We start from the raw sequence: 10,757 nt of genomic DNA on the forward strand, positions 1-10,757 counted from the left end.
TTCCTGTCAGAAGGTAATTAAACAAATCTGCACTTGTTCCCATGGCTGGCAACAGACATTAAACCTCCAATATAGATCTTCAAAAACACCAACCCCAAACAGTGCAAAGACACCCCCCCCCAAAAAAAACAAACAAAAAAACAAAAAAGGATTTAAAGTAGCTGCTTTGGACAAAAAGATTTTTTCAATAAGAGATGACTTTTACCAGAGGATGACAAAAAGAACTGTTCAGAAGGTCCTGTCCTATTGCTCTCTCATCATATTCCTCATTACAGTACTAATATATACCACACTGATCATTCAGATTTGGTTAGGAGCATAAGGTAGTTGAAACAGAAAGAATAAGAGCAGCTTTTCAGCTCACAATGAATTCCCCTTAAATACTTCTCTCAATCTTCCAAATCTAAATCATATTAGTATACATAAAAGAATATACCAGTTACCATATATACTCAAAATATAAACCCATCTGAATAAAAATCAAGGGAAATTTTCCCCTAAAAAAGGGTGGAAAATGTTAACTAAAATATAAACTGATGTTTCTTCCCTCCCTCTCCCCCTGGGCCAATCAGGCCTTAGGCTTAGCGGGGATGGGCAGGGAAGGGGCGGGCCCACCTCATTTCGACGAGGCGGGTCTGCTGGCTGGACAGCAGCAAGACACGTCCGGCCAGCCAACAATTAGAGGTTAGTTGGGGGGAAGTGGGGGGGTCATTAAGAGGTGTTAGCACAGGAGGGGGCGTTAGTGGGGGGGGCCCAGAGGGGCACCCTCCTGCCGGCGATTTGGAGTGTCTGGGGCGGTGTTCCAGGAGGAGTTGGGCACCCTCCTGCCGGCAATCGGGGGGGGGGGAGGGGACAGCCTTCCGGCAGGAGGGGTTGTGCATCCTCCTGCCAGCGATCGGACAGGCGGCCACAGCCGCTATACTTATCGCAGCAGGGAGATCCCTTGCCGCGATAAGTGTAGCGGCCGTGTCTATTCTAACCCGATTCTGTAACCGGCGTCTGTAACATGGATGCCAGTTAAATCGGGATGAGTGTAGGCCCGATTCTGTATAGGATGCCCCTCCTGGTCTAAGGGCCTGTTTTACAAAGCCGCGCTAGCAATTGCAGCGCGGTAACGGCCCCAAAGCCCTTAGAGATTTAGAGGGCTTTGGCGCTGTTGTTGTGCGGCTTTGTAAAACAGGCCCTAAATTTACTTTTGAACTTGCTTTTCACATTCTTGAATTAACTTACTATGATAAACCAAGTAAATAAAATAGTAAAAAATTCATTTTTGCTGCTAAGGAAATTGAGATCAATTTGAAAGTACTTTGAGAGCGGCATGACATAGGAGCGCAACCTTTGTGCTTCCTGCCTGTTCCCGCACCGCTCAGTGATTGGCTCGATGAGAAATGACCTCAGCCAATCACTGAGTGGTGCGGGACTAGGCAGGAAGCGTAAAGGTCACGTTCATGCGTTGCGACGCTCTGCTACCAAAGCCAGCTGTCCAGCAGAAGAGCACGCTGGACCACCGCAATTTTAAAAAGGTATCATGGGGGACTGCGATCAGCTTCGGGCTGTGGGTGGCTGCGGTCTGTGGGCAGGCTCTTTCAGCTGCGGGCAGCTTCGGGCTGTAGGCAGGCTGCTTCGGCTGCAGGCAGGCTGCTTCGGGCTTCCCAGCACCAGACCATCAGACATACCCCCTTGTAGAGGAGGAAATGAAAAACACGGTATTTTGGTCTACAAATTAATTCCTGGTTTAACTCCTGTTTCCACCATTATTACCACTCCTTGCGACTTGGGCATGTTTCTTAACGATGATTCCATCCTGTTCCATCCAGTTTAGTGTGCATGTATTTTAGCGGCCGATTATTAAAAAGCTCATCGGGCTTTCTAACAATCTCCAACTCTGCCATGCAAATGTAGTACAACGAGATTATTAATATTAATATTAAAATGGTAGTAAAATGGGCTCATCAATACTCAAAGGAGCACTCCAGGCGATTCTCTATAATCGCTATGTGATTCCCCAAGTGCAGTGCTGGCTTTTGGCAAACAAAAATCACCAACTGCTCCGGGAAGTGCCGCTACTGTGAAAATTGCATCTCAGGCATGTGTTTTTGGCTGTGGCTCATGATAAAATTTGACATTAGAAAAAGTTACAAAATTCAAAAGCCCGTGAATTATAGGCGTTTGTGAGCCGCACATGTTTTGTGCTTCAATAGCGGGTGGCATTATGAATGAGGGTTCTTATCCTCGCGTTTCCCATGCTGTCTTGATGAGAAGATATGCGACAAGATCGAAGATGATTGTGACAACGGCGCTGCATTTCCTGGCACATGCGCATTTAAGCCTCTTTTCGTGGTGTATTCTGTGCATGTGCCGATCGCCATCACCAGTGACTCATTGCATGTAAATTTGGCAACCCTTCGTGAAACCCCACCTAACTCATTTGCATTCTCAGTTTTTAAAGAATGACTCTTTTTTAAATCGTTGCAATAACAGCCGTGATGGCAGCCTGTCGTATTTTTCCAGCGATATTAGAGAATTTTCCTCAATCTCCTGTTGTCTCAGATGTCTATTTTGTAAGCTCATACTCAAATTCTAACAAAGCTTTAAGCTTCCTTTAACATTATTTGGAGAGGCAGGTTAAAAAATCCCCAGTAGGAAATATTTTCAAAAATGTAAAATGTAGCTCCTTCATTGATTTTTTTTTAATAGTAACTGAGTGGACAAGCCTATAGAAATCACTTAAAACAAAAACAGTGAATCTGATCTCCTACTTGTCTTTGAGAAACTGCCAACAGACTATCCATTTCTTACAGTAAGGATTGTGAGTGCTCAATTGTTTGCGATTAGATTAGATTTTAGTGTTAACCTAGAAGCAAATAAGAAAACAGATCATGAAATCCTTTCCAACCACTCTGTGTGTGCATTTGTGTTTAAATGTGGCTGTACTTAGTCTGTTCTTTTGTGAAACTAATAATCAAGCAAAATAAATATAAATCTGAAAGATAATGTAAATTTACACAGCTTGTGCAACTATTCTGTAACTTGGGTGTACTGCACATATAAGCTAATTAAAGCATAAATTGGCATTAACAACCAATGATTGGGAGTTAACTGGCACTTATTGACATTAATTTGAAGTTATACACCATTTAATTTAGCTATTATTCTATAATATTAGTGCATAAATTTTATAGTGCATAATTGCAAGAGGCATGGACATGGGTGAGGCAGGGGTTGAAGTCCAGCTAGACCAGGAATTGGGGAAAGTGTTTATAATAGAGAATGACACGGTGGTTGTTACCCGCCAAAATGGTGACCAAAAAAAAGGTCACTGCGAGTTCGGGGACAAGGCCATTCACCGCCCCGTGGAGTGGTGAATGGTAGCACGGGGCGGTGAACAAGTAGTGAACGCGCGGTGAAAAGAGCGTTCGATCCGGCAGCCCACTCTTTCCCGCCGGCCATCCATGCATCTCCCTTCCTCCTTTTCTTCTTGAAACTGGTGATTTCTATAAGGCTATGAGCTGTATTACAGCCGGAGCTTTGAAGTCGCGTCGTGTTGCCTGCTGGAAAAAGTCTCCTCTGACGTAACTTCCTGTTTCCGGTTGCATTGGAGGAGACTTTTCAAGCAGGCAACCCGACGCGACTTCAAGGCTCCGACTGTAAAGGTAAGGGAAAAGGAGGGAGGGAGGGAAAGGCACGGTGGGCCGGCAGGAGGGAGCTGCTGGACCGCGTGAAGGGTGCTGGGGGTGGGGGGATGGAGAGGAGAGGACGCTGAAGACAGGGACGGGGCGGTGATAGAGACAGCGGGGATGGTGATGGGGCGGTGAAGGGGACGGCAGAGACAGGGATGGGGCGGTGAAAGGACCAGCGGGAACGGGGCGGTGCAGAGGATGGTGGTCCGGGGACGGGGACAGAATTTTTCCCCGTGTCATTCTCTAGTTTATAACCAAGAAATGTTACAGCTATTACGGAGGACAAGAAAAGAGAATGTTCCGAGTGGCAATTTCAATTCCGAACTGCTTCAGCTGTTTTCATTAGAGGGGATAGGACTTGATACACCGCGTTTTGTGTGGTTTACATGTTCAAGGCGGTTTACATATTTTAACAAAACGAAAAAGCAATAATCCCACAACCAAAACATCAAATACACAACAAAAGTGGAATAAAACTAAGGGCTCCTTTTACGAAGGTGCGCTAGGGTTTTTAGCGCATGCACAAAATTACCACAAGCTATAGCGCGTGGTAGCCAAAAATCTACTGCCTCCTAAAAATGAGGCAGTAGTGGCTAGCACGCTTGGGAATTTAACGCGCGTTATTGTGCGCGTTAAGGCCCTAGCATACCTTTGTAAAAGGAGCCCTAAGATTGAATTTATCAATTCAATTGCACTGATAGATCATTTGTGGAAGAAGGCGAAACCTCAGACCAAATTGCTGTGTCTCATAACAGCCAATGGCTATTTGACAAATGCAATGTTGTGGCTTCAATCATTGGTCCGCCTCCGTCCCTTTGATATAAGTGCAATAATTCATTAAGTGCTATAATTAATATAAAAAAAAGTTTTCATTGAATTTTATAATAAATAAAGTTGATATGATTTTCAAAAATTGATAATAAAGTTGTATAAGATCATATGGCAATTCTGTGCAAAATAGCAATTTTATCGTAAATAAAGTTTTCAAAATTCATGTGGTCGTTGCAACTAACTCTATTTGTGGGACTCACAAAAACTCCTAAGAAGACAGATAATCTAGATGAATGAAATCAATGCTGTAGCAAAATTCCATAAAGCTTATAAAAAAATTCCTAGAAAAAGCATTTATCTTAGTGGCCACGATGACTCAGGAATTCCCCTACTACCATATATTTGTAGATTTCCTAAAACCAAGTACAGTGGTACCTCGGTTTGCCAGTGCACCGGTTTTGCAAGACGAGCAAAACATTCGCAAAATCAGCGCCTCGGAAACCGAGCTTGCCTCGATGAACGAGCGCCTCCCCCCACGATCCGGCACCCCCCGCGCGCGATCCGACATCTTCCCCGTACCCATAACCCACCCGAACATATCACTTACTACCCATCTGGCACCCGGCACCAACGCACAGGACATGTCGGTGCCCGAAGATCGGTCATCCTTTTTGCTGGGCCTTGAGCATCTGCGCTTCTCAAGGCCTTAGTTCCTGCTCTCTCCGAGATTCTCAGATGCTCAAGGCCCAGCAAAAAGAAAGACAGATCTTTGGGCACCGGCACCAGCATCGGCATGTCCTGTGCGTTGGTGCCAGGTGCCAGATGGGGGGGTAAGTGATGTGTTCGGGTGGGTGATGGGTACGGGGAGGATGTCGGATCGCGGCGGGGGGGACGATGCGAACGTGGGGGGGGGAGTCTGGATCACGGGGGGGAGCAATGCCGGTTCTCGTGGGGGGGGGTAGAGCAGTGCCACTGGCCTCGGGTGGGGGGGGAAACGAATCAAGCGAGTTTCCTTTACTTTCTATGGGGAAACTCGCTTTGATATACGAGTAATTTTGTTTACGAGCATGCTTCTGGAACTAATTATGCTCGTAAACCAAGGTTCCACTGTAATTAGCTACTGCCTCCTAAAGGCAAAACATAGCAATATCTATTATCATGGAACAACAGCAAACTGTAGTTAAACTGTAAAATCCACTCTTGGAAGTCTGCAGACACTTGAGGCTCCTTTTTCAAAGGTGCGCTAGCGTTTCTAGCGCATGCACTGGATTAGCATGCGCTAGCCGAAAAACTACCGCCTCCTCAAGAGGAGGCGGTAGCGGCTAGTGCATTTCAGCGCATGCCCTAACGCACCTTCGTAAAAGGAGCCCTTGATCTCTAATGTTTGATATATTATCATATCATATTTAGTTTTGTTTGATTATTACTTTCCAAAAGAACAGAATGTTTAATTACAGCTTCATTTTAAAATAAAAGACACACACACACAGAGCGATCACGGTTAACACTAAAATCTAATCGCAAACAACTGAGCACTCACAGTCCTTACTGTAAGAAACAGATAGTCTGGTGGCAGTTTTCAAAAAGACAAATAGGAGATCAGATTCACTGGTTTTGTTTTAAGTGATTTCTATAGGCTTGTCCACTCGGTTACCATTAAAAGCATATGCAATGAAGGAGCTACATTTTAAATTTTTGTAAATATTTGCCACTGGGAATTTTTAAACTTACCTCTCCAAATGATATTCAGGGAAGCTTAAAGCTTTATTAGAATTTGAGTATAAGCTTACAAAATATACATCTGAGTCAACAGGAGATAAAGTAACATGCCCAAGTGGCAAGGAGTAGCAGTGGTGGGAAGCTGGAAGCAAGAGTTTAGCCGGGGAATAATTTATAGACAAAAATAAACAGAATTGTGGAGATGAGGGTGAAGGTAGGCAGGCCAAGGCAAAAACAGCAGAAGAAGAGGTAGTGATCTTAATTTATTTTTACATAAGGGCTGTTTGGATCCAAGGAGAGCTGACATAACTTCTCACGTGGAGTCACAATACTGAACACAGTATAATTCCATTATAACAGACTTCAGAGTCCGTTATATCCAGAGTTGCATTTTTAAAAAACTTTATTTAGGGCAACTTGAAACAATGTAAATCGGTAAACAACAGTCACTGTACAAGCATATCAGCATCATCAATAACAAAACTCAGCAAAATATTGGTGTGGCACGAAATGATTGCAAGCCAGAACACTGTACTGGAAAGAAAAATACTCTGTCATTTTTTTTCTCGGCTGCATTTTGATACTATATCACCGGCATGCCACATCCTTGTAGGCGGAGCCTGCATGTCCGTTATAGCCAAATAAAACTACAGCTATCCGATGATTTTTTGTATGTTTATAATGGCGCTCGGCCAGGACCAGCAGACCTCGTCCGCTATATGCGAAATTCCTTTATAAGAGAGTCCGGTATAACGGGATTATACTGTATACCAATGCCAACATCCATCCCCACCAGAACACCTGATCTCAGTCATGCATGCTGAACAGATAGCTCTCTTCAAATAAAGAATGTTAATCATAAATGGGAGGAAAAAACCCCAAACTATTGAATACAAAAATTAAAACTGCAACCCTGAGATGCAAAATTCTGCATGCACCAAACTCCAGAGTAATAGAAAAAAAAATGCATTTCCTATTGCACAGTAAAAAATGTAAAGACAGCAGATGTAAAGTCCCAAAACCGACATATTTCAATCACTATACTGAAAATAAAATTATTTGACTAGTGATTTTTTTAAATTTCCAATTTAAACATAAAAACACAAGTCAGAAAACACTCACTAAAGCAATACAGGCATAATATATAGCAAAAAAAATATATAAGTTTAAGGCTAATCAACTGCCTCCTTAGACCTGAAAAGTGGGAGGAGTGATACCCTAAGAATTAGGAGATTCATGAAAGAAAAATACAAAGGAAAGGTCCAGTATGTGAAATTTTTGCCTGGTGATTTTATTTTTCTAACCTTGTTCCCAGTCTCTGTTTGCTCTCTAAATGTTTCCAGGACTGCCTGTCCATCAGTTATTTCTTTTCTTTCTTCACTTCTTGCCCTATATTCATCTTTGGCACTGACCTTTCACAATCAGTTTTCTTCCATCTCTTCCCCTCCCTTTCCATCCCATTGGCAGCATTCCCCCCCCCCCCTCTCTTTCCTTCCCCTCTATTCACATTCAGTATCTCCCTACTTTCTTTTTCATCCCCTATCTTCACCCCTCTCCATGAGTCTGGCATTTCTACCTCCCTCTCGCTTACCCCATTGCTGTTATTCTGCCACTTGTATTCCTTTGCCTAGGGACCTGCCATTTCCCTCCCATGTAGCAACAGAAAGATACAGCAGAAGGAAGGCCTCTGACGCTGGCCAATAAACTGTCTTGATTGCTTCTGGCAATAATATGAAACTGTTTGGATGACCAAGGGAAGGGTTGGGAGGAATGGAGTAGAGAGAGATGCCAGATCCAGATCCATTGGTGAGGGGGGGAGGGAAGAGAGAGAGAGTCCCAATATTAAAAGTATAACTTGTAAGGGGCAAAATAAATAAATAGAACTAGTGTGGGGCTGCCACTACCCCAAGCTTTGAAGAATACTGGATACGGAAGTAGTGGGCCAATGCAGTTACAATGTCTTATAGCCAAGTATAGTGCATGGTTTCTTCATGCGAGCATTCCGCAAAACGTTTTGCTCTGCAATGCTGTAGGAAATAGCATGCAAAAAAGCTGAGTGCAAAAAAAATGTACATCAACATGGAAGAGCACACTGGCTGCACATGTACTCAAATCTACACTATGGCCTGTGCACAAAAATAAAATTGTAATAGCACTCAGATTGCTATGCTGGAATGATATTGAGTGCATAAATATTTATACACTAAAAGGTATTCCTCCAATAAATGCAATTCAACAAGTGTGGATACCCATTTGTGAACAGTGCATACGCCTCCACTCAGTTCTGTCTCATTTTTGAATCCATGCTATTCATGGATTTCAGAAAAAAAATTGTGCACAAACTGTGAGCTAACTTGTGTGCAAAAACTCACACTTTGCTGTACTTGCCCCAAACTAACTGTTCTCTCTTCTGCACCAGCTCACCCCCCTCTTCTCTTCCCTCCAGGCTGCCTTGAATCACTTCTGATGCTCTGGAGTCTGAAAAGAAGCGATAGAACTGTGTTTCAGGCCATTATTCCCCAGAAATTTTTAAAATTATTATTCTGAATGACTAAAGATTAAACAATAAGAAAAAAAAAGGAAATTCCTCGAAAAATTGCAAATACAAATTAGAGGAAAAGAAGAATCATTGTTAGCCCTCATTACAAGAAGAAAAAAAGAAAGCATAACAAAATACACTTAAAATTGCTCCCATTTTATTATTTACTCTCCTGCCCATCAAACGTGACAAGATAGAAGAGTAAAGGGGTAGTTGGGAATGAACTACAATATTTGCTAGGAAGGGGACCTTACGGACCTCGCGGATCTAAAACCGCACGTCCTTAAAAATCCGAGGTCCGTGCATTGACAAGTCCGCCTTCGCTTTCCCTGCAGCTCAGCTCAGGCCCCCGGCTCCCTCGCGGACCTGAACTGCACGTCACGTCCTTAAAAATCCGAGGTCCTCGCCACTTTTGAGGTCCCTGCCACTTTTAGTCTCTGGCTCTGACAGAGCTCTATGACAATTTAACTCTGATGCTAGGATCCGTCAGAGTTAAATTGTCATAGAGCTCTGTCAGAGCCAGAGACTAAAAGTGGCAGGGACCTCAAAAGTGGCGAGGACCTCGGATTTTTAAGGATGTGACGTGCAGTTCGCGAGGGAGCCGGGGGCCTGAGCTGAGCTGCAGGGAAAGCGAAGTCGGATTTGTCAATGTACGGACCTTGGATTTTTAAGGACGTGCGGTTTTAGATCCTCGAGGTCCGTAAGGTCCGCGTTTTACTCCTTCCCGCTAGGAAGGGGTTAACACATTAGGGTTAGTTAGCTAGCTATGTCTTAAAGACCTGCACCAGCAACTTGGGAAAACAGAACACAGAGCAGTCTTAACAAAAATCATTACTCGGTTTTCCCCAATAAGGAAACCCAGTATGTGGAAATCTGTTTCGTAGCAGTCAGATCTGCAGTGAACGCTATACTCAAACAGTGAAGGCAGCCCCGATCATTTGAAAACGTTGGCGCCTATGCACCTACCCATTATAGATACCCCGAAAACCAAGTCCAGTTAGGTGCGCCTTCAGGAGAGAGAGCTGAAAATTGCCACCAGATCACACCATTTCTACAGAGCAAGAAACCTTAGGAGCGCTGACTTTAAACGCTTGTTCAAATAAAACAGCTCCCTTCATCTTTTTGCCATCGTCCAGCCTTTATGCACTGCTCCACAGCGAATTAGCAACGAGCTACAAGTCACTTTACTACAGCAAATTACAGTTTCGCAATGCAGATTCTCTGAAAATGCTGTAAGTTTACCTCCAATTTCTTAAAATAATACACATAAACCACAAGACTAGACTGCGTAGTACAGTTAGTTTCTAAGAATTTACGGAAAAGGCTGTCTTGACACCATCCCAAGAAAACCTCAAAGATTAGTTAAATTTAACAGGCCAGATTGTAGGAGGGGAAAAAGGTAAGAGATGAAAAACGGGACCAGATAAATAAATTAAATTGACAGTGCAGCACTCTTCCTAACCGAGATCGGGGAGGAGGTACTTACGACTGTTGTTATGTAACGAGCCAGATCTCTAATTTGTAACTCAATATCCCCCCTCCCCTCTCGGTAGCATTTCTCCCTAGTAACAATTCTTTAAAAACGCACAATCAGAAATTGCAGAAATCCCAAGCAGGGATTGTCGCTTCACAGCTGCAGATCGCTACCTGCCCCTGTACTCACATTACCGCATTGGACTTACACCACGCGCCGCTCTGGCCACGCGAGGACGAAGCCGCCAGGCTCTTCCGCCCCCCGCCTCCTCTCCCTCTCCCAAGGACGCGCATTGGACAGTTCCCGACGCCGGGGGAGGGACTCGGAGCTAAGTCACCAATCGGCTGTGTGTCACTTCGCTCTCCAAGACGACCTGTGACCGAGTTAAAGCTGCAGTCGTTGGAAGTCTGAAGGTCGCCTTTGGTTGGTTTGTTTTTCAGGGGTGAGAGAGAGGTCTCATTAGGTGACTCCTAGGTCTCCTTTCTTTTTGCTAGCAATATATATATATATATATTTTTTGTGTGTGTGTGTGTGTGAATTTATTAAAACGTCTTCACCTTTTACTACAAAACAC

The 10,757-nt window shown here is 43.8% G+C and overlaps 1 protein-coding gene across 7 annotated transcripts in view; it reads right to left on the bottom strand.

The window, feature by feature from the left end:
* The window catches only part of PRXL2A (peroxiredoxin like 2A), a 74,266-nt gene extending 63,750 nt beyond the window's left edge, over positions 1 to 10,516 (bottom strand). The window contains exon 1 of one of the 7 annotated variants that reach the window (XM_033943337.1): positions 10,392 to 10,516. Coding sequence is in view for 1 of the 7 variants with exons in the window: in XM_033943334.1 (XP_033799225.1) it covers positions 9,676 to 9,679 (4 nt within the window). In the remaining 6 variants the exon portion in view is untranslated. Of the gene's footprint in view, positions 1 to 8,542; positions 8,577 to 9,675; positions 9,695 to 10,297 lie in introns of those variants that run through there. The other 6 variants (XM_033943336.1, XM_033943335.1, XM_033943338.1 and 3 more) reach the window with 6 other exon arrangements.
* Between the last annotated feature and the right edge of the window lie 241 nt (positions 10,517 to 10,757).

Source organism: Geotrypetes seraphini, chromosome 4, assembly GCF_902459505.1.
Source record: "Geotrypetes seraphini chromosome 4, aGeoSer1.1, whole genome shotgun sequence".
Taxonomy (NCBI): Eukaryota; Metazoa; Chordata; class Amphibia; order Gymnophiona; family Dermophiidae; genus Geotrypetes; species Geotrypetes seraphini.